This window comes from Nipponia nippon, unplaced genomic scaffold (assembly GCF_047370975.1).
Source record: "Nipponia nippon isolate SJK-2023a ecotype South Korea unplaced genomic scaffold, ASM4737097v1 scaffold_9, whole genome shotgun sequence".
In the NCBI taxonomy this organism is placed as follows: Eukaryota; Metazoa; Chordata; class Aves; order Pelecaniformes; family Threskiornithidae; genus Nipponia; species Nipponia nippon.
The window spans coordinates 14838348-14863266 of record NW_028262413.1 but is presented as its reverse complement, the minus strand read 5'-3'; the positions used below and the strand labels follow the sequence as shown (position 1 = coordinate 14863266).

The 24919-nt window shown below is 41.0% G+C and overlaps 1 protein-coding gene across 3 annotated transcripts in view; it reads right to left on the bottom strand.

Moving 5' to 3' along the window:
- The window catches only part of GRM7 (glutamate metabotropic receptor 7), a 313728-nt gene that overhangs the window by 68887 nt on the left and 219922 nt on the right, over nt 1-24919 (bottom strand). For all 3 annotated transcript variants that reach the window (XM_087744649.1, XM_087744651.1, XM_087744650.1), the window contains exon 8: nt 3747-4682. In XM_087744649.1, the coding sequence (XP_087600775.1) occupies nt 3747-4682 (936 nt within the window). The remainder of the gene's footprint in view (nt 1-3746; nt 4683-24919) is intronic.

Below are 24919 nucleotides of genomic sequence, written 5' to 3'. Positions count from 1 at the left end.
AATGCAAGCTGTAAAAAGGTCAGGAATTTGCTTTTTCCATGTGCCACCGCCCATATACTGAATGTTTTATGTCCATCCTATAGCACAAACTCTGATATCCGGCCTTCCTCAAACCACACCGCCTCCCCCCAGTCTGCTGCAAATGCTACTGCTTGAATTATTTGCCTTTTATGAATTACTTGCAGCATACTACTAGTTCTTTTTTTTGTTGTTATTTTCTACACTGAACAAGGTAGGTATTTTCAATATGCTTTCTACCAAACAACATTATGCTTGTATTTATTGATAAAATAAAATAAATCCATACAATGAAAATCACAACATTATATATAACACCATTTCTCAGTTTAAAAGATTGTGTTGCATGATATTTTTAGTGGGTGCAATTTCCATTTCGGCAAAGACCTGTGTGGCTAAGCTTAAACACAATATTTTCCAGAGAAAATATCTGACAGAAAATCACTAGCAATCACAAAAAAGTACAACCCCCTCACCCCCACTCAAAAAAAGAGAGACAGAAAAGAAAGTAAAGCAACAAAGCTACTGCAGCTTGATCTCTGTGTAGAGCAGATGGGGGAAAAATGCCCCAGCAGCAGAGCCATAGGTATAGCACTCAGACATGGCACAGCGTACTGGTCAAACGTGCTCCAGCCAATGTCTGCCAACGCTTATAGGCTGGGGGAGCCAGATGGACCATCTATAGGGACTATATGTAAGTGCTTTCATGCATGTTGCATGCCCATTGTGCAGGTATGATCACACTGGACGGTTTGTTGGACAAAACATAGCAGCTTTCAGTCCAAGGAACTGCAATAAGCCCCAGCAGCATGTGAGGAGTTTGGGCTGTGACAGCCAGCAGATACTGAGGTCCCCTGTCCCGAACACTCCCCTGACATGGCTGCCCTGGGGCTGCCGCAAGGAGAAGCAGCTGGTGCCACTGGCTCTGTGCAGCGCCATGGGATGTTCCCCTTGGCTGGAGCACAGCAAAGAGAAGGGCTGTTTACTTTGCCCAGTACCCTCTTCTGTGCTCTGCATGAAATCGAGTTAATCATAATCTCTTTTGCTGTCCTACATGAATTTGTACACAAATCTTATGCTTTCAAAGAAGTACAGGGTAATTCAGCTTTATGACTACATGGAAACATAAAGCTTTTGCTACTAAATGATTTTCAATGCTGGCAGCAGCCTTTGAAATTCTTTGGGTCTTTCTATCACCCAGTTAAATCTTTGCAGACAACAATTTAAAGCACTTCATCTTGGTCACCTGCAGGTCTAAAGCATTCCCAGGCAGGGGCACAAAAGCTGCACTGTACTCCCTGCATCAGAGCAAAGTTACAAACGGGACCAACTGTGTTTAAAGCCGCTTATGCTGTTTCTTATCTCTCCCTCGACAGGGAGAGCAGAGATGTTTGAAGCATCTGTAAGACTTGGCAGACCTCCTTTCCAGTTGAAATTAATTCCCCTTAGGGATGCAATGGCTGCCTGTAAAGCCCATTGCGGAGGTGAGATGATGCATGAAAACCTCCATAACCTCTGCATCCTCGTGGGCGATCCCCTCTTCCATGGCCAAACTGATGGCAAAACAATTGCAAACTTCTGTACAACCAACCTCCTGAATTGCAAAGGACAAAGCTCTGGTACAGGCACCTTCCTACGGAAGAGACTTGTAGCCAACACATGGACCTGCCTGAACAACAACACTGCTGTCTTCCTGCAATTTTATTTCAATAACCCAGAAGTTTAACAGCTGCAAATTTGGACGTGTTATCCCTGGCACAAAGTAATTTTATCCACAGCAGTGAGCTTGCCCAAGTCTTGTATTAAAGAACAAATGTTAAATGAAAATAGAGGGGGGAAAAAAGTAGCAAGAAGCCAAAGCTCTTTCCTGCACAGGAAAGTTTGGGTTCAGTAAGTCGGGATAACTGACAGTATGCTACTAAATCCATGCAAGATCTGTGGGAGAGCATTTGAGGTGAGGTCAGTGATGCCTAGATTCAGCTGGAGAATGCCGCAGGTAAGGAGACATGACAGTGGTTTCCTCTGGGCTGGGGAAGTAGATGAGGTCAGGGCTGGGGAGGGTAAAACAGTCTGACAGCAGCTCAGGACAGCCTAGTATTTTCATTTCTCCCTAAAGGCTAGGCTTGCAAGTATTTGCCAAATCACTCTGAAATTCAGCTATGTCCAAACAAGATTCAGAGAGAAATAAAACCAGATCTTTGTCACCAAGCATTAGCTGGAGCCACTTGGGCAGTAACAGCAACATGCAGAAGGGGCCCAAGACCCAGGAGGTAACTGAAGTTGCAATGCTCAGTCACTCACAGTTTGATTTAGCCCTGCATATTGTAATAGTAGATCAATTTTTCACCCCTTGAATACTGTTTACTCAAAACGCACAGAGCAACTAAGGTTCTCCCTTTTTAAATACTTTAAATGCAAATCTGAAAAGGTGTCTTCTTGCCAATAGACATTCCGACAATGTTTTGGAAAATGAATCATATTGTCCTCTGGCTGTTTATTGCCTTCTTTCTCCAAGGTCACCATCCTCACCAATAAATGTAATGGGAAGAAGGGAGTGACTTCCTGCTTCTTACTTTGTGTGAGACAAAAGAGAGGCTGTTAACGTTTGTACCTAAACCATCACAGCATCAGCTGCAACGCGCTGGGTTGGGGTCCCAGCTACCTGCTGGCCTCAGCAGAGCTGATTTGATATATGTACAAAGAGCACTTGAAACCTGATTTCTGTTGGCAACAAAGCCCATAGTTGACCAAGTTTTGCATCTCTTCACATGCACATCTGCTCTGATTGCCAGGGCGTAATTCCAAGCTGCCCAGCTCCCTTTTTCAGTTGCCATTGCCTGAGCAGCTGTGAGCATGGGATGGAAGTGATGTGCACCTAAGCCCCGTGACAGACACACTGCAGACTCCTCTGCAGCATCTGAAGCCTACTAAAGCCAATGGGAATCTTTTAATCGAGTCTGATGGCACTTTGCAATAATTAATTTTTGTAACAATCCAACTAATGGATTAGATCCTAACATTTGGATGCTTTTTCTTAAGTTGTGTAAGTGTAATATTTTGGACTCGCTTGTGGTGAATGAACTCCATGGGCTTAAGTGGACCTCACTTATGAAGAGAAGCAACCTGGCATTCACTCCAGGACTCTGGCTATACCCTTGCCATGAGCTATCGGCTAAGTCTGCCTGGGCTAGTTTAAAAATAACCAATACAGATAGCACTGTCAGTCTAGTCTCAGCAGCTGGAGTTCAGGACAGACTATTTACCCTGTGGTGTAAATGTGCCCTGAGGCTGCTATTTGTGAACCACAGCACTCATCAGACTAAGCACCGCCCTCAGTTCTGAACTCCAGAAGTGCAGGAGTCCACTTCACTATTTTTTTGACAGTTTTTTGCTTACATCTTGTATTCAAAATGATTTAGTTAAGAGATGCCTCTTTCTGGACAATATGACAGCAAATTCCCACTTATCCTACTGAAAAGATACAATTGAAATGGACGCAACAATAAAACTAATGGCTAATATGACTGCTATTGATCATTTGCCAGTTTATCAAATGAATAGCCCGCCAGCTAAATGAAGGAAAATAGTGCTATATATTGCACATGTCTCAGTAATGCGCTAACTGGATAGCTCATTTTAAAATCTATGTAAAGCTGAATATCAGTATGTAATTTATAACTGCAATGAATCCTGATACATCGGATGCACATTTGTTCATTTTCACCTACCTTTTCGGCTGACTGGGCAGTGCCAAAAAATATTGGAATGAAGGCAAGCCATACTATACAGGTAGTGTACATAGTGAATCCAATGGGTTTAGCTTCATTAAAATTCTCTGGGACACCCCGAGTCTTGATGGCATACACAGTACATGTAACCATTAGAAGAATGCTATAACCCAAGGAACAAATGATTTGTAGATCCGTAATGTCACATTTGAGAACTCCTCTGGCTTGATCAGGGTTCATAGTTTTCTGCTCATCATAATCTATGATGATGTTGGGTGGGTCAACTGCAAACCAAATAAAGACACCTAGGAGCTGAACAGATATCAAACTCGATGTGATCGCCAGCTGTGATGTGGGGCTTATAAGCCTAGGTGCTGTCACTGACTTTTTGCCCTGTTCAAATATGCGGTAGATGCGGTTTGTTTTAGTTAACAGGGCTGCATAGCTGATGCACATCCCCAAGCCCAAGAAGATACGCCGGAAGGAGCACACTGCAACGTTTGGTTTGGCGATCATCAGAAATGTGATTATGTAGCACAGAAATATCCCCGTTAACAGGACGTAGCTGAGTTCCCTCCCAGAAGCCCGGACAATGGGAGTGTCGTTATATCTGATGAACGTTGCCATCACAAAAATGGTGGCAATAATTCCCAGCATAGCCAAGAAGACGGGTATCACAGCCCAGGGTGAGTGCCACTCCAGCTTGACGATGGGTATCGAACGGCATCCCGTTCGGTTCTCGTTGGGCCGCTCATTGTATGAGCAGAGCAGACAAGTCACCTCATCAGCCTGGTACTGATAGCCGTCGCAGAGCTCACAGTGCCAGCAGCACGGCATCCCTTTCACCATCTTCTTCCTCTCTCCCGGCTTGCAAGGCAGGCTGCAGACTGAGGACGGGACTTCACGCACTCCTTTGCCCCACTGCATTTCATCAATCTACAAGACATGTGAAATAGAAACCGGCTGGTTACTGTCAGACAACCAGGGTGGGAATGGAAGCGGGGAGGACCAAGGGGGAACCTACAACAGGGAAAAAACAAATGGATAAACTTTATATATGGTAGCCACCTGGAAAAGCACCAGGAACCACACACGCTAGTGTCTTCGCATGGGACTCTAATGCATGACTGTATTTACTGCCTTCATTTTTCATTTTTATTAGTAGTTAATTCTGGTAGAATGTCACACAACATCAGATAAAACAGTAGAGTGTAAACTTCTTCCTTGTTTCATGAAAATTAGTAAGAACATTGTGATGGCTTGCGGGAAGGCAGGAATTACATTCACAAAACTGCTTTCTATGTATCTAGAGCTTGGGGCTTCTTACCGAGACCAGAACAAGAGACCTCCCTTCTTGGAACTAGTACTGACCAAGTTAATATTTTAAATGAGGCAAAAATGCGTCTTATACAGGGCATGGAATCAGTGAGAATGTGGCAAGATCTGCAATATGAGCCATGTAAGAAATACGAAGGACAAAGAAAATAGTCATCAATGAAAAATGCAATAATTGGATAATATTTCATTTCAGAGTCACATTCTGCTTTTGAAATACCATACATGCTTCTGGGAATGCAAATTATAAATTATTATATTAAATAAATGGAAAGTCTCACTTGTTCTGCAGTCTTAAGAAACCTAAACTCCAAAGTACATGCACAAAGGCTCCCAAGCACTGCAGAAAATTAGACTTACAAATAGTTTCAAAATATTCCAGACTAAAGCCACTAAACTAAGTTTTCAAGAACAAGAGAGGTTTAGCATTGGAGCCTCCCTGAAACAGTCCAGACTAGAACCACCCGGAAGGTCGCGACATTCCCAGTGCCAATTCATTGCACCTATTACCACCTCAGCTGCCCAGCAAAATTTCAGTGGCTCCAATAGCTGCTCTGTGTGTGTGTGTGTATGTATGACTTCTCCAAATATAAAGCCTGATCTCCTGGGATAGATGTGAATAAGTGTTATTAAAAACAAAATTTCAGCTACTTTTTTTTTAGGTTACTTAAATGCTTACAAGCTCCACTATTTTCCCTACCAGTAAAAAATTCTAGGATGAGTTTCTTGAATCAGCCGCCTTGATTATTAATGTATACAGGGAGACTGGGGTTTGCAAGTCTTAAATTGAAGGATTAAGTTCCACTTTCCTAATTTAATTCAAAATAGATCCTGTATCATCTTCATTTCATATATTTGAAAAAAAAAACCCTAAAGTCACACACTCAAATACTATACTACCAAGAGCCTCTGCTGTGAATGTTATAAAAATAATCCCTCAATAACAGATATTCTAGAGGTCTGCCACTGCTTGAGAGACTTCATTAACCTTCAATATTCACAACTTATTCTGGGGAAAAAAAAAAATCCATGAACGCTTCTTTCATGCTGCGCTGAGCTGAAGGTATGTAGCTTACAGAAGCCAAAGGAATACTGATGATAAAGGAGAATACAAAGACTCATCTAATTGCACTGGTAAATGGTGGTTTGGTCTTACTGGAAGCTCTTACAAGGAGCCAGGAAATCCATTTCTATGCCCGACTCTGTCACTGCTCCAACTAGTAAAGGCTAGCAAGCCCTTTACAAACCTGGAGTTGAATTCCTAGATTGTGTGTATGCCTTGCGAGAGAGCTGGAGTAAGCTGGCACATATGAGTATAACTTGCTGCAGAGGCATGACAAAAGATGTTATCAGGAAAGAGAACCAAAGAGATGGTGAGTAAAGAGAACCAGGGCCAAGATTTCTGACCCATAAAGCAGGTGTGAAAAATTTCATGACAATTCCTTAAGAGACCAACTGACTGACAGTTTGCATCTTTTTTTACTCTTCTTAATCGCTGATTTGTATCTTGCCCTTTTAAAAAGTAGACTGAGACAGGGTAACTATAACTTACCTGCACAGCTAGAAAGTGAGACACATTAATTAAGTCTGAAGCCTCCATTTTCTATCATAACTATTAAACACAGAAGTTACTTGATGCCCTTTTTACAGCATGCACTGATATGAAATGAGAAAGGCATCCTAACTGCATGGATTTTGACCCAGTGATGAAAGGCTTCTCACCAATTTTCTGCATGCTTATATCTCACAGAATCACAGAATTATTATTATGTTATCATATATCCCCCCCTTTATGATTATAAAAGGATGAATTTCCATATTCTCAAATGTATTCCATGGCATTGCTGGGTAGCTGGGACAGCCTAAAGGTACTTTATTCTGTGCAGATACTGTGTGTAAAGAGATAAATAGAAGATGAGGAAAAATTATGGAAAGTCCTTTTTCTGGTCTCCTGGGACTACACCATGATAACTCTGTATCACTGGCCTCAGAAAGATGTGCAGCATTCTGCTGCTTCTGGCGAGAAAATTAATGATGAAAACTGCCTGTCAGATAAATCACCTGGTACCACAGCCTGGTGTCAGGAGATGAGAATCTGAGTCAAGCTAGAGACACTTTTCCCACGTGACAGTGTGCCCTGCTCCCTGACTGACCTTTACCCGTAACCGTGCTCAAGCGATAACCACCAGTGGTGGCTGTGATGGATGCATCTAGTCATGATGGATGCATCCAGCTCAAAGTGGATTCAGGGGAGGCAGGTAACAACACAATAGCCAAGGACTAATTTATGGCAATGCGTCCACCTAACCACAGTGCTGGTCAATGTCCGACTCAAGGCAAATATGGAAGAAACTAACATCTGCAGTAAGTATGTAAATATGACTATAAGTCCATCATCTCGCTCCCATCAACAGTGAGCAGCCCAAGAGCCCTTTGAGCTCTCCTGCACAGCAATGGGCTGCATGCCAGGATCTCCCCTTGAGTAGGGATGCCTCTCAAGGTTACTGCTCGAGGTTAAGAGATTCCTTATCGCGTCAGATACTCGGTAAGTGAATTGTGAATAAATGCGCTGAAACTTTGTAATCTTAACTAAGTGATATAAAGAACTGATTGCGCATATGTAATCCTTTAGACATAAACTGTTGACCAAGTCTGGGACTAAGTCTGGATCCAGCTGTACCTAGACTCCTCTAAGGGAACAAGTTTAGAATGCAAGGGGGTCCTCTCTGAACCTCATGACTCAATGGGAGGGTCTCCCTAACAGTTTTGTCTGACCTTGTCCTCTATGCAGTAAATAATCAAGTGTACCTTGCCATTGAATCTTGTTAAACCACTGCCACATTTACTATCAAACTTCATTAAATTGCTGTTTTATATCGATAAACGTATTGTTGCTTCTCTCTTATGAGTGAAGTGCATCACTCTTTCTTCAACACCCACTCAGAAAAGATATTTTTGAAACATTTTTTGTCTTTGAAATAACTTATTGTGTCAGAACTCCTTTCAGAAATGCAAACAAAAGCAATAAAATGTTCATCTGTGTATTTAGCTGCTTTAGGATCTAATAATTGTGTCTGATGTCCTTTTTTCCTGTCCCCCTTTTCCCCTCCCTCCTTCTTCCAACTTTTACTGCAGTTTCCTTGAAATAATTTAGCTTTTGAAAACCTGAATCTAAAAAAGACTTCTATTGTGGCAAGTAATTGTTATATTCAGCCATTTCTTGCATTTACTTAAATCTAAACCTGTTTATATTTAATGACTTTTTCCCAATACTTTTAGTCACTATGAACTCAAAACTTCTTGCTTAAAGATTTTGAGTTCAGAGTTTCAGGATCGGGATCATAAAATCCTAATAAAACAGCAAGGATAACTTTTGTCCACAACTACTGTAAGAGGACCTTCAACAAAACCAAAATAGCAGGGCATTTCATTCAGGGGCAGGAACCACAGCGCTGGTTTCGTCGCTTCTTTCTTAACGTGTCCATGGGACGCGGCCATGGCGCAGCCCACTGCCCAAGCTCTCGCTGATTGCAAACCAGCAGTAGGAACATCCGAGCAGCGTTTGGAGATACAAACCACAGAAAACAGGGCAGCAGAAGGCTATGACAAGTCTAAACTTCTTGCATATAACATCCTATTTTTAAAGGAGAGATGTGACAGAAGTAAAAATGGTTTTGAGGATGATGATTTCCAAGACTGTTGTTTCAAAATGCAATCAACCTTACCTGCCAAGGTTCAAAACTAAACCACACTTATTAAAAACACAGATGACAAGATTAACTAGAGAAATGGCAGATCCAGGACTCAGGAGGTTCATGCTCTTTTGCTGACTCTGCCTCCAGGTCAGTTTGATCAACTTGGACAAAGCACTTCATGTATTTTTTTTCTTCCATTTCCCCACCTATAAGCTGGAGGTGCTGTCAATTGTATTTATAACAAAGACCTACAAAATCTTTGAAATCCATGGAGGAAGAGTGCTATATACATACCCATCCTACATTTCTATAAGCAAATATAATAAACTCTTATTCCGTAATCAAAAAGTGATTATCTGAAAATACTAATCATAATCTAGAAAGCAGTAAGTAAACAATTTCATAAATCATGAGAAAATACTCTTACAATTAACACAGATCTTGCCCAGAGGATTAGGGAATTTATTTTTCCGAAACCAACACCACTTACAGATGTAGCCAGACACACCGTACTCACAGCTATCCAAAAATTTTGCATCTTGAACTTAGCACTTGACCAAGTCAGTACTGAGGGGCACGATGAACTCCTCCATTGCAATTCCGCCAAATTTGGGAAGGATGCAAAATCTAGACTGCACTAGACGCTGTAGACACGTGTCTCATGTCTTGAAAAATCACATATCCACCCATCACCCACTTATCATCATGTTAACTGGCACATCTTCAACAGTATAATGTGCAGACTGATGCTATTATAGTTCATCCACTGATGATTTGATCTGATAAAGGGAAAAAAACCCCACAACTGGTTCATTGTAGGACATTCAAAACAACTGATGAAAAGTTGGCCATGCTCCATGGTACTTGGATCCAGTAGAGCCACTATGTTACAGTGGGACACTATGTTTTGCCCTACCACCACAGTACAGAGGAAAAAAAAAAACCAAACCAAACCAAAACCCAAAAGCAAACAAACAAAAACTACAAAAAAGAAACGAAAAAACTCCCTCCCAGATCCAGTTCCTTCCCCACAACCACAGACCAATGCAGCATCCGTCTTGGTTAGAGGTTAACTCTAACTCTTTTTCCCCAAGCTCTCCCAACTCCTACATATTGCCCGGTTCATAAATGCCTCGAGCTAGAGGGATGGGATCCATTTCCAATATAAATTCTCATTATGTTCACTACCGAACAAACATTAACAAGAAATGCTTAGTCTGTCTCATAAGGCCTAACATAGTTGTTCATTTTAATGAATAAAGTAACTCAATATATGTGTATAATTTAAACATCACTGCTTTTTTTCTCACTACCACAAACATTTCTGTAATAAGCTATTTGTTCTGAACTAAATTGTTTCATGAAATGTTTGATTAAAATAAAAATCAGTACAAAAATAATTACATTAGTGATAATTAACCTACTCGGGGAAAAAATAGCCACGTTCCCTGATACAACTTTCGTTAACAACTGTGCCATTAATTTCACAGACACATTAGAAAACAATTGAGGAGGATTGTGATCAGATTTATTGCCACCTTTACAGATTGCTTTTAGACTCCAGCTACTAAGTCAGCAGTTCAAACAGTTTTTGTATATTCAACTTTACAGACAGCAATATTTGCATGACTTAGCTCTTAGGGCTTAGCTATTAATGTCTTGTAATTAGTTTCTAAATCCAGGGCTTTAACATGGTAATGGTTTTAAGCTAAGAATATGTCAATAACACATAGTCAACAGAGTCTTCTGCAAAATATCAGCTAAAATCCCTTCAACAGATAATAGCAATGATAAGCCAAACTACCAGAGAAAGATGCAAAGCTACCCCAATAACTTGCCCAAACACTGCAAGTAAGGTGTTTCACCTCATACTGTAACTTATTTTAATTTCACTGCCTGCAGGGGATTGACAGAAAAGCCTTAAGACGAGGCTTAAGGCCTGCAAGGTGATGGAGGCAAAAAATTCCAATGGTTTTTGCTTGTAATGAACAAATCACTGCATTCTGAGCAGTGCAGGCTTAATGCATTTTCAGGATAGCACAAAAAAATCCCCAGAAACTACAAAACCTCTATTTAAACAGAATAATTGTTTTTGCAGTGACAGCCTACCAGCTCTAGGAAGTTGCCAGTCCCTTCCCCTCCTGGCGGGGATCAAAGCCGTGGTCCCAGCCCAGGCTCTCCACAGGACCGGGCTCCACTTGCCCTCGCACCCCATGGCTTGGGAGTCATCCTCTTACCCTGGGTGCCCTCAGCACAGGTTTGGGCCCAGTTACACCCCGGCACCCCGAAATGAGGTAAAGACTGAGTTGACTCCTGCCTCTGCATTTTCTTTCAGTTTTCTTGTTTTAAATCAAAGTCAAAATCCAGCTACTTCAAAGCAGCTCTTAAAATCTGTGCAGGGCAGAAGTAGGACACGTTAACCAGCAGCCCCCAAAACCCAATTTGCAGTGTCTAAACCTGATCCCCAGCTGCTGTAAGAGCATTTCTTTTGGGACAGGCATGCTGTGGCCCCAGCAGAGGCCGGGCACCCCTGCTCCCCACAGAGCATCTGAAATCTGGTCCTGAGCTCTGAAGCTCACCCCTGCCTCGCGACAGCTATTTCTTCTCCCTACTTTCAGTGCTGTTCCGCAGGAACACTTCATCAGCAAGACAGAGCATCAGCCCGGCACTGCCTTCCTCCTGACGCCAGGGAGAAGGCCGTTCGTGCTAGCGAGTGTTTTTGGGTGTCTTGGGACACTTCAAAAGAAAGCTACTTTAGAGGAAAAGCAAAATCTCCTAAGTTTTCCTGCTCTGCTGTATTAATTATCTTAAATCTCTCCAATCTATCTTCTTTACAAACAGAAGCTAAACGTCCTTATATATTTTTTGTTCTGGTTTCTCCTACTGCTACCCTTCTTGTTTCTGCCCTAATGTAACACTGACTGCTGTGGGAACAAACCTTGTCCTTGTCCTACACACACAGGACAAGCAAATCACAACTTTCTAATTGAAGGTGATGGAAACTCACCACTTCTCAAAGTCTTCCAGCCAAAAAACTTGCAAATTTTCATTGTCAGCACAAATCAGAAACGTTGTCAAGAAATCGTGACAACATTCCCGTAATGCCAGACCCTCATCTTCACACCTGCTGATTCAGATACCTATTAATGACCAAAATGCCCCCAGGATCAGTCTCACCCAGGAACTGCACAACTCCAGTTTCTTCTTCTCATTAATGTTGTGACAGCTCTTGGGAAGCCCCGGTGTGGGCAGGGATCCCACAGTGCAACGTGCTGTATGAATGTGTGCAGAAAATAACTTCCCTTAAAGCTTCTGGAAGACGCAGGACTGGCTTGCTCTGTTACTCCCGTGCAAGAAGGATGGGGCTGCTCCGCGGGCAAGAAGCCCGGCACCCTGTGCGGCGCTTGGAGATGTGGGGATGCTGTTGGACCGGCCCTGGGGTTGCTGCCTGGGTTTGCATCCCCAGCATCTTCGGGGCTGGTGCACCAGTGTTTCACTGGGTAGCTTGTGGATGCTTAAACTGAAATACTCGAGGTCAGACATCTATCTATATTCTTCTCTAGTAAGAAAACTCTAATTTCATTTTAACACCTTTAATACCTGCAGGTGCATCTGGGAGAGGCTCCCTCCCGCTCCGCTCTTCTCGCACTGAATGTTCAGCTGTGTATTACCTATCACGGGTAAAAATTCCCCTGGCACTGGTTCTTGCCACCTAGAGTAAAGGACAGTTGGTATTTGGGTACAGGTATAAAAATCTGCATTGCATCTGCATCACTTTTTATTTAACACATTAAATTAATTATGATTTAAACTTCAACTAAAAACATCACGTTTGCTCCTACGCTGTAACTCCTTTTTGGTGATCTCATAATAAGCAGTTCTTAACCTACATATAAACCTCATTTATTTTTCTCTTTCTTGATCTTACTTTTTATTTCATTTAATATTTGTCATAATTTTCTACCAATCTTACCTGCTTTAAGGACACCAGAAGCAAGTTACACTGAGCACTTGTAATAACATCTTTAATGAGATCCAAAGGCTATTTGTTCTACATTAAACCAAGGACAATTTTAGTACAACACTGATGTAGAGAAAAACGCTTAATCCACAATTTTTGCAAAAATGCTTATTATCACACGTTTCTGTTAACAAAGAATAAAACTGAAAATTAATTATTTTAATGCTTTTGTATCTGACTACAGCTTTGTGTTGTCTTCTCACTAATGGAAGGGGATGGACCATGCGTCTTCAGTATTTATCCTGCATCCCCTGCACAATTTTTTTTTTAATTAAAGAAGAGCATCTGCTTCCAAATGTGCATTTATAACGCACAATTCTTATCTATTTAAGTTGACAGATTAGAGCAAATCTATCTTCTGAAAGCAGAGGTAATCTAAGACAATTTTTCATCCTTAAGTAAGTGGCTTAGAAGGAGAGTTTCTGTAATCAGCCCCAAGCCAAGGACTGAATGACAGGGCATTTGGGGGTTTATGCTGCTGTCCTTTGTGGTATGCCCAACATTTAGTTCCCAGCACATCGCATTGTCAAATTGGTCAAAAGAGAATCCAGTCTAATAGTCATCTTCCATATTTCACAAAATAGGCTAAGCTCATGGTGCCCTTAATATTTCACATGCAGAAAATAACATCTCCCACATGGGGAGCAACACTGCCGTTCTTACATGCTGGGCTTAATCTCAGAATATCATGTATTCATTTGAAAATTAATAAAGCCAGCCTTTGTCTATTGCTGTTCATTCTGTTGCAGTCATTTTTTCCCTTCAACTAGCAACAGAAATTTTTAGGGGGAAGTTTGGTCTCCAAGTGCTTTCCTTCAATTCCTGCTACAGCCTAGCACAGTGCAAACCTGTGTAGCGTAAATTATCTGATGTTTTGCTTTTTTTGAAGGGTGCTGTAAAGGCATCAGCGGGATGGGGGGAGGAAAACCTATTGCACAGCATTAAGGGGATATTTACACATCAGATTTCAGCTTCATACAGGGAAAATGACAGCTCACTGTGGGACCAGCCCAGAATGCCTCAATCAAGTGACGCTCCCACTGATTTCAATTGGAGCTTCTCTTCAGTGAGGAATAACAGATCAGTGTTTAATTATACTATAGATCACCTTGAAGTCACCAGCAGGTTACTCAAGAGACACAGCTATGAGGGAGAATTTACCTGAAAAAGTGCTAATACTCTTAAGTTTTCTTGGGGGGAAGATTTAACTAATGCGGTGCAGGGATTATGAAAAACAATAACCTCTCCCTAGTTTAGCTACTGGTTCATACTGTATGGACCACAGACAAGTAATCTGCCAATGCTTAAGTTTTCCAGTGTCAGAAATCCTGCAAATACTGTTTATCAGGTGCCTTACCCCACTCCCAGGAAGCTTCAGCTCTTTCCTGGCTCAATTCCCGCATTTCTGGCATCCCCCTGAGCCAGGACCACGCTCACTAGGATGATCCGTGAGACTTGCCAAAAGGAACTGTCTGCCGAGTACATGGAAAGTGTGATTTTTCAAAGTCCTCTAGCTTGGCCTGATGAAGATGGATTTTATTGGCCATAACCAAAGCCAGCTCCTTGCTATGAAGGTCTGTGCCCATCCTTGATTCAGACCAGGACTTTCGCATTACTCCAAAAAACTGTAACTTTTTTCTAGATTGAATCTCAGAAGCAGGTAGGTATTTTTGACAACATTTTTTGCAAATGTTTCAAAAAATATTCTTCTCAGAGATATCTGTAGAAAGCAAAGTTCAATGATTTAAGATTGGCAGTGACAGACAGAACTGAAAGCATCAGACATTTTTTACTAATAAGAGATACAATAGCCTTCACTCACAGCAGTGTCTGAAAGCTGATTATACAAGCAAGATGATAAGCACTGTGCCTCGGCAGCCGTAAGGCATAAAGCTCATGCAGCACTCAAAGTAAGAGCTATGCAGAAACACCTTCTACACATACTGTTTCGGTTCACCTTTACAAACAAACTTGCCAAGTCAGGACTCTTTCTTTGATTCAGTCTACAGAGCTAAATATTCTAGAAGCTCACCCTCCTTTATCATTTGATATTTATATTAGTTTAAATATATCATTTAACTAATAGGCCAAACAGGAAACCCTGAAAAAAACCAAAATTATGCTAACCATGTTGTGCAGAGAGCAAGATATGTATGTGCTTTACTCAGGAGAACATAAAAAATTTGAATCTCAAGGCTGAGAAAAATTCTGCAATTCCCCTCTTACGGGACATTTTATCCAAAGAATACCCCTTAGTGCTAGATGCAGTGTCACTCCAACCCTTAGCACCTGCATCTTCAGAAAAGACATCAGAACTGTGCCGTAGGTGCACATTTCCCAGCTTACACCTCAGCACGCTGTCGTCATTGCAAGCCATGCGCTTAGAAACCTCAATCCATGATGCTAGAAAAGTGACACACCACAAAATGCTGAGTCTTAGTCAAACTTCTGTGAAGGGACACTCAGGGATTGTCACATTTCTGGTTATGAATCCAGTCCCAGTGGCTGAACTGAGCTCACCAAACTGGTTTGAACTTCATTACCATTAGCCTTGTTACAGAGCTGCATCAAACTTCACACACATTAGCCTCGTTAGAGAGCTCACGTCATACGGCATTTAGAGGACGAAGGAGATGTGAGCAATACCCACTGCACACTAATGGCAAGAGTTCATTTTACTTCTTTAAAATGATCGATCTGCCAGCTATAGATTTCTTAGAAGAACTAATAGTAGGATGTGGGTCAAAAATAGTGACGTCTTGACACAGATTACATTCCTGAAAAGTGGGTACATTTCTTCCTGATTAATGACTGCACAAACTCCGACTAGGAATTAGGATTTCGACTCAGAGGCATTTAGAGCAGACGTGCCTACATAAATTTATGTAAAGCAGTCCATTAAACAATATCAAGCCCTTTTAAAAAGCTCTATGTTTTTGGCAGATGGGACCAGGAGCAGGATGGTTGTGCCACTTGGCAAAGCTCAGGAGGTGTCACTGGCAGAACTCATAAGCCACAATTTCAGTCTGAAAAAATGTCCACTCATCCCACTCATAACCTGCACTTTTGCCAACTCCTGATTTTTCTCTTGTCATATATAAGGAGACAAAGTTCTGCTTAATTAAAGGAGCAATTTACAGCTTGTCTGGCTACTAACTGGGATACTAAAAGTAGACCTATGGAAATAGTAGCCTGGACACCCCTCTCTTAAGCATTTAATGCTTTTTGGCATGAGCTTGCTTGTCCTCTGGTGTCGCAGTCTTCAATGAAACACAGCTGAAAGTGAAGCCTGGCACCACTGATAAACAAGAACAGGCTTGCAGTGAGGAACATGCTCCCTTCTATCAGCAATAGGTCACTGTGCCCAAATGGCACTGCCATTTAACCCGCCTCTGGGTCGGCCCAGCACTCAGCATCTGTTATTAGAGAGATGAAGCACCAGACTATGTCGTGTCCCCAACCACCCTGCGCACATCAAACACCAGGATCTCAATAGGAGTGGTCTGATCGCAACAGGATTCATACACACTGTGATGCAAAACAAAAAGGGAAAAGATGAAAGATTTCTTTTCAAAGTTAGGTGGCCCAGTTACATACTTACATAAGAAAAACTGTTCAATATTTTACTATTCAGGTGGAAAGAGCCTTAACAAAGTTCCCTTCAATCAAAGGTATTTCAGATCTTTAGTTTCTTCTGCTTTTTAGGATGGTTGGACATGTTTGCATGCATCTTATTTCAAATATACCCATGTTGCAGCTAGAATATAAATAAGAAACTTAAATGTCATGAGGTATACAGTAAATAATTACATAAGGCTACCTTTTGTATGACTCCTAACACAGAAGGCTAAAATGGTCTAGCTGACTCCCACTCTGTTTTCCGTCTGAAGATCTCAGAGTGGTACACGAATGCAGAAGTACATGACAAATAGGACGAAGGAAACTATCAGGTATAATAAAGCCATGGTACAGTGAGATGAGAGGCCAAAGCCATCAGCATGCGGTTTTTAGCATGTGCCCACTGACTCTACCACAACTTCCCACATATCTGTAGTTCTGTACTTGCTCAGTGCCTGTGCTACAGCATCGAGACTGAAAGGTTTTTTTGTGCAGAATGACAAGAAACCCACAATCCAAAGTACCAAACCACCTAAAATATAGCTCAACATTAGGGCAAAGCAATTGCTTACCATTTAGGCAGTCAAAATAAAATGTTCAAATGCTTGTTTCCAACACGTTCATAATGTTCAACAATTGGCAAGTTGAAGTCCTGAATAACAAGCCTGGATGACAATGGCACATCTAGAAGCCAATCCAGAAATCCTGATTTTTCTCCTGAAAACTCAATTTCTGAGTTATTTTTCATGCTATAGCCGTGAGTTGACCTTACCCAACTTTTGAGAAAAGGATTAGCCTTTTATGTTTGTTTATCTCTGCTTATGAGCTACTAACTTATTTTTTTCGGTTATTTACGATTGCGAAAAAGGAATACATCTGCCAAATCTGATATACTACTTTCAAAAGGGAAAGGGTAATAACTAGAGATGTACCAAATGGCATGTGTGTAATCTGGATAGCATTTATCTTGAAGTGCCTGCCAACTCAAAATACTTTAGTTTATTTATCCTACTAATTCCCAAGCTGATTCAAAGACCAGTATTTGCTAGTCAAATTATTTGGTCCTGGTTTTCCCTTTTTAAAGAATCAGCATCAATGGTACAATAATTTTCTCATCATGTCTGGCGTGCATGGCATAATGACACACAGGCCGGGGAAGCAAGATGAAAGAAACACAAAATTCTGAGTGAAACTCAGTACCTAACTCATTTAGGCCTTAATTGGATTGCTGCAGCTTTATTAATACTATTAAATTATCTTGCTCAGGTTATACTCAGTCAATCGGTCCCTAAAAGAACTGTAGATGGTACACAGAAAATTAGGGTTGCCTGATGGGACTTTAATTATACTGCACTTGGGGCCAGTCTTCTATCAACACCGCAGTCACGTCTTGCTGAAACCAAACAGGGAGAGGAAGAGGAAAGCGTTGTGGTTGTGATGGGCAGTTGCTGCAGGGGAAGGGCTTATGCTGGCAGCTGCTTCTGCTCTGAAAGCTGCGGGGGACACTGGTTTGGTCTGCACAGAACTGGCACGTCGCAGCAGGTAGACAGACAAAATGGAAAAACCCAGCAGCATAGTTTGAAATTGAAGATCGTTCCATGGACTGAATATCTAAATTAATACTGACCCTCCAATCACACCCTGCCTAAAATGATAATGGTATTGGTCTAGTTGAAATTCCACTAAAATTCTGCAAAAAAAAAAAAAAAATCAGAGCTTTTTTTTTTTTTTAAATTAACCTTGCAAAGCGAAGGAATTTTGTGCATCATCTCATTTCTGCATACTAAAGCAATAACAACACAACACTTTGCCTTTCTCCCTCCCGCCCCATATTTGAAAAGTAAAAGAAGGACTGGAACTGGTATCTTATTCCTTCCAGTAGAGTGCCCTAAATATTTAACTGTAAGACGTACTCCCAGTTGTGCACCTTCCTTCCAGTGCAGTGAATTTTCCTCCCCACTCCTTCCCACAAACAGGGTAATGCATTCAGTAAAATCATGGAGAGCCTCCTGGCACGCTCCCCTCTCGCAGGGAACGTCTGGCAGCGGGGAGATGGGATTCACCTCTAGGTGAGGGGGGAACATGTGAAAAGCTCCCATGTCCTGAATGAACTCAAACCTCATGTAACGGCAATCGAGGAGAAAAGCCTGTACCACCTTTTCCAGTTGTATTGTTGAGAGGAAAAGGGACCCAAGATCTGCTTTTATGAAGGGAGGTTTAACTCTGTACTACCCTTCACCAGCCAGTCTAAAGGACAGGCATTACAAGAACAGAATAAAATATCTAATTATAGTTACCACTGGGAGCCAGATGCTCAGATGCTACTTTTAATGGTCAAATACATATCCTCCATGCCACTAAAAGGAGCAATTAACAAGTAAACAAGGTTGTTTCATGGGAATCATTTAATGCAGCATTTTCATATAAAAAGTACATTTTCAGATTAGTGGAAAAAGAAACAAATAAAAAAGGGAAACAAAGCAAATAAAGGCTTCCCCTCAAGTTTTAAGAGCAGGCTAAAGACCCTTTGCAGCTGTTTATTTGGGGCCATTATTGCCTATCATGTGAACGATTAGCTTGAGACACATTAAAATGCATGCTATATATCTGATATTATAGTCTTGCCGCAAACCACGTCAATTTTCTACAGAAACCAATATTCAGGGACAATTAAAAAGTGATTATTTTTGACCCACTCAATACATGTTCTCTGTCAGGAACCTTTATGCTTTGCTTAAATATTGGAAACTCTAAGGACTGTTCACATGGTCCTGATGTGTGCAGAGCTTTTTAAATACCCTTTATAGGATTTCTTTCTCCCCTCTAAAGCAAACAGGCGCAATATTATGCAATCATCATAATTTCTACTCTACTGTCCTTGGCACTTGCATCTGTATGGTAGCAAAATTAGATTTTGCAAAACACAGCTGGATTATGTTTTGGACCTACAAAAATAGCTTTAAGCCAATAGCTCCCATATCTGTTAATACAATACATTAAAAAATTTTATATGCAAATCCAATCAATAAAAATGGAGAAAAACGAGCAAGCCTTTGGCTCCTGTTAATAGTCACAGGACTACTGGCATGACTGAAGGATGCTAGCCCACACCTGCTGAGGATCTGCTGAACTAAAGTCTCAGCAGGTAAAGTCCAAAAGCCTGTAATCCTGCTCACTACTCTGACTTCCAGGTTTTGCACATGGAAAGCGTGCCTCAATTCTCTAAACATGAACATCTCAACAGAAACCACTGTTTATTTCATTCGTCCTCTGCATACAAGCATAATAATAAAACTTTTTTTGCTCTTCGTGTCAGGATGCGTCGTTGATTTGCACCTCCCTGCAAGATTTTGCTAGAAGAGCTTAACAACCAGCCCTCCGTGTGTCTCGCGGTGCAAAGCATGTTCTCTGCCTGCAGTCTGTCCCGACGGGTCCCCACCAGCCCCCTGCTGCATCCCAACCTCCAGAAGGGGAACGCCAGGTACTCACGACTCACAGAGACAGGGATATTACACAAACACCTTCTACCACATCAGACAAACTGCAAGAAGAAATACAAAGTGGATAAGAAAGGAGAAGTCAAAGAAAGAAACATGAGAAGTGTCTCAGTGGCTGCCCCGCTGGGCTCCCTAGACATGAACCTCCATGCTGCCATCCACACCTCCAGGACAAAAGATTACACTTATTTCGAAAAGGAAAAGACAAAACGTAAATGCGTTTGACCTAGAAGCAGAAATTCAATCACTGTTTTGCTGATACTTCTTAGATTCTCCCTCTTTTCCATGCACAGCCTTGGCTTGCTGTTGCCTGCCATGCTAATCATACATCTCTGTGTACCTTCAGCCTGCAATTCATGGACTTAAACAGAGATAATATTTTCCGTCAAACTTCCTTTCTTAGGGCAAGGATGAGATGCAAACATAAAAGCTGGTACAGCATCTCTATGCCACCGGAGATTATCCACAAGAGAAAACAGCCCTTCTTCACCTGTGACTGAGGGTGACAAAAGCAGCTGCAACGCACGGTCAGAGCTAACTGATGCTGCAGCTCTACAGCAGGAGTTATGGGGGGTCCTGCTGGACTGAAACAAGGGGGAGAAGGATGGAAAAGTTTGGCAAAACCACAGCTAAAGCCCACAGTGGAGCTAAGTAGAAACCTGTGTTTTCTACTGGATTACCTGACAGGTATTAGCAAAATGCCAAGTGTTCACATGCTGCTGGACAAGTTGTTGTATCCTGCTTTCTACTCTCGGAGTGGTGGAAGAGTAGCTGCTTGGTGAGCAGAACAGCTTTGTTGCACACATGTAATGTTCTTCTCTACATATCTGGGCGAACTTCTCCAAACACAACAAAGCACATCTCTCATTGAAAAGCATCTTTCCGTTTTCAGGTATTAAAAAAACAATATTACGCCCTCAATAACACACAAACTGACATTATTACTCCTGCCCAAAGCAACCAAACCTGTTAATTATCCATAAAATATCCCAGCAAAGTATTTGCTCTTGAATACACTTGCTGACAAAAAATACATTAGCCTTGCAAAAAAGGATTTAAGAAGTGATGTGTAGGAGCAAAAACATCACCTATTTTAAAAACATAGTGATTTATTTTTTGACCTTCTATTTCTTATGTTACTCATTCTCAGAGCATAAGTTTGCCTGCATACAGGCTCATAGACATTTAAGAGAACAACACAAGATGAAGCAAATTCTGAAGTCATCAAGTCTTCTGCTACATAATTTTTTTCCATTATAGCTTTTATGATCTCCTTATATTTCTGGTTTTTTCCTATCTTTGAAAAGATATGTAATACATCTTAGATATTCTCTCAGCCTGGTTTCTCTTAGCATTTATATCCCTACAAACATTTTACCTTGTGACATTCTCAGACCTGGAGGAAAATTATACCGATGCTTAGAGTAGCCAAAAGCTGATATAGCTTAATTCACTTTGCTTTGCCTAAGGTAGCACAGCTCACGCGGTATACATTACCGCCTAGGCAAAATGGGTCAATAACAAGGAGGAAATGACATTTCACGTCTTTAATTCCAAGTCCGAGCTAGTTTTCAGAGTGAGATGTAAGATTTAACTATTGCCTTCCTCTTTTTATATTGTGAAAATCTATATAGAAAGCTCAACTCACTGAATAACATTTCTTTTTTAAAAAACAGTTTTCGTAATTTTCAAGTGTGGCAAGTAACGGACAGGAAAGGGGTCCGCACTGGTCTGGCTCTTCTCTTTGTGGATTATTTTCTAATTCTGCAGATGGCGGCGACTGACGGCTGTGGGTACTTGTTCTCCTGGATGGTTCTGTTACGCTATTCACGCCCAACCTTATCAAAGCCTTCTAACGTTCGAATTCTCCAAGTTACTTTCCCCATACCAAACAATGCCACCCTGGCAGGATTTCTGATTCACCTCATACAAGACCTTGCTGTGGGATGATTGCACAGGACTAACACCCGGGTACCAGCTGCCGCAGCACACATACAAACTTATTTGCCAATGTTACATATCCCTCAGCTTTCTATTGCATATATGCAGATGTTAATGCAGTCAACATCATTCTGCTCCCAAGATTTTCTGGTTTAATTTGGCACTACATGCTAAATGTTTGGCACAAATGTATTGAAGGACACTTTGAGACACACTCTGAGATTCTCTGGATTACAGTATGTACTACCTGAGACTTTTTTCAAAGAAAGCATAGGTACAAATGGGATTATCTCCATTTACTGATGATTTGCAATGACTTGTTTAGCTCTATTCTGTCGTACAGAAAAAGTGCTGCTTGATTCACATGGTTACTATCATGTATTTTGAGGTTACTAAAAATTACTTACAGCAGCTGTTTCTAAACCTAATGCATCAAAACCATCTGTGGTACTACAAAGCACATCATTTTTTTTCCAGGAGAACTTATTGAGTCAGGCTGCAATCACAGCTTGTAAGCAGGACCTACGTGATTTCAGTCCTGCTGCCTGTTATCATGCATTTTGGAGACCCGATGGCGGACTAAGGAATTAGCATATGGTCATTCAGCGGGCCAGTGGTTTGAAAAATTCCCTTCCAGTTGGCTGAAAGTTAATTCTGCAAGTTAAGGTAATTAAAGGTGTTCATGCCGGTCATGGTTGACATGAGCAATGAAAGATTACAGAATCTAATGACAGAACAAAATAAACGTCTGTTATTATAGTATACATTATAGCTATTGACATGTTGGGCATGGTAACTCACTAGCCAAAACATGTAATTGGGATGTATTTTAGTAACACACTGATGTAATTATTCACCTTTAAATTTCTAACTGAGCTGCATACAATTTGGCTGATGGCGTAATGGAGACTGAGCTCAGAGATGCCCAGTTATCGCAAAGAGCTTTGCAAACAGGCTGTAGACCTTTCTGGAAGGACTTTGCATTTAGCAGCATTTGTGCAGCGAGATAATTCCCAAAGAGCCAGGCACCCATGGCCACACGAGTGAGACTGTCACCGTGTGTCACCCAGTGACTTGTTTGATGTGACACTGAAAAGTGGGTGCAGGGAACGGATCAGGGTCAGGGAAGCAGAAGATGCAGGGTGTCAGTAACAGTGCCATGGGGGAGAGGGGCTTCAGGCAGGTATAATTCATCTCAGTGGAGTGTAAATATCTGAAGAAGCCCCCCCGAACTTTTTTATGTACCATAAAACTAGTTATTTTGAGGCAGAACAATATTTCCAAAGAGTGCCTTGAGAAGATAAGGAACGCTACTGCACTTGGACATAGCCCCAGTTGAGGACCAGAGGTAGCAGCAGTTGCAGTTCAGCAGGAGCAGCATGGGCTAAGCAGTATTTCCATGGGAAAGAAATAGCCTGGATTAAGCTACTTTCCAAAAATGTCAATGAGGCAACAGTGGCTAAAATAATTCATATTTCTTCAGCTATCAGAAACCCAGATACTTCTGGATACAACTACATCTCCATGTATGCCAATATGCTGTAATGTACAGCTAATTACATCTAAGGGTTTAGCCAATTTCATTAAAAAATGTGAACGGTGGTAATTTTCAACAAGTGGCTGCATCAGCTGAAAGCTCAAGGTTCTGCAGCAACATATGAAAACAAAACATACTAATCATGCTTAATACTTAAAATCTTAATTTTAAATAACACCCTGACCTCATTTGCTGAATTTGTTTAATGAGACTGTCTAACACCTGAATAATGCATACCTCCTGTCAGCCCATCAGCTCAGAAGATTTCAGGCTCCAGGTTGTAATATAGATGTATTATCTTTGTACCAGCTACTCATTACAGTCTGTAACAGGAATAGGAAATGACACTACAAGGGCCAATTTATGTGACAATAACTGAAATGAGAAAGGAAATTGATACTAATTTTTATCTATCTTGACATCATCTTTGAACCATGATTTTGAGCTTACTCAGATGTTGCAAACCAACAGAAGTCTTAAAGATTATATATTGCAAAGATCTGTGTATGTATATCCATCCATCCATCCATATATACACATATAAAGGCATGTAAACACACACATTTTTAATATATATTTGCAAATAGGCGTTTTGAGAATATACATTACATGCATATAGGAGCTAGAACTGATAATGCTACCAATAATTGTGCTTTCAGTTACACTCAACTTCACTAAAGTGAAATTGTTTGAACAGAAGTTTTCTAGGCTGGGAAATGTAAAATTTCTATTTTTAAATTTCAGACAAAATACTTCCAAATACTAGGTCAAACATGTTCTTTCAAAAGAAGTTTCTAAAAATCCCCAAAACAACCCTATGGTCATTGTGGTGAAATTCTTTCATCCCTTGCTATTTGAAGCAAAAACTTCTAATTGGCCAGATATGTGTCCTTTTGCTCTCCTTCCACGAGAAACTGGGGAAATCCCAGGCTTTCAATAAACTGGAATTTGCATATGCTCCAGAAAGATTTACCTTTTGCTGCAAAATATTCTGAAAAAAATCCATCTTCTCTGAACATGCTCTACTCCCAAGAAAAAAAAAAACAAAACAACAAAACCCAACCACAAAACCAAAAACCAAAAACCAATGAACAGAAATAAATTTGAACACATTATTTTAGAAAAATATTATCTTTCGGCAGAATATTAGTGAGCATCAAACTTCACTGAATAGTTGCTTGGATCTAATTGCCATTCTGAATATTTTACCAAAAAAAGTCAGGTACATATAGGTCTCTTGCCAGAAGGTTAGACATTTAATTACTCTTTTCATCAGGTTGCTATTCATAAAATTTATTTCCAAATTTTGTAAGAGATGTTTATGGCATGTAAATAGATTACTCTGAGTCCAAACATATTCAATAGGTGTTGAAGTGTGCAAGTTCTGCATAAATTGCACAGACGATTACAGATTTATTTAATATACTTCTATTCGTGGGCAAAAAAGAATTGCAGCATGGAAGTTGTATCATTCACTTTGTCAATGACTTGCTTTGAAACCGTCCCTCCCTGCTGTCAGGGTCAGCAAC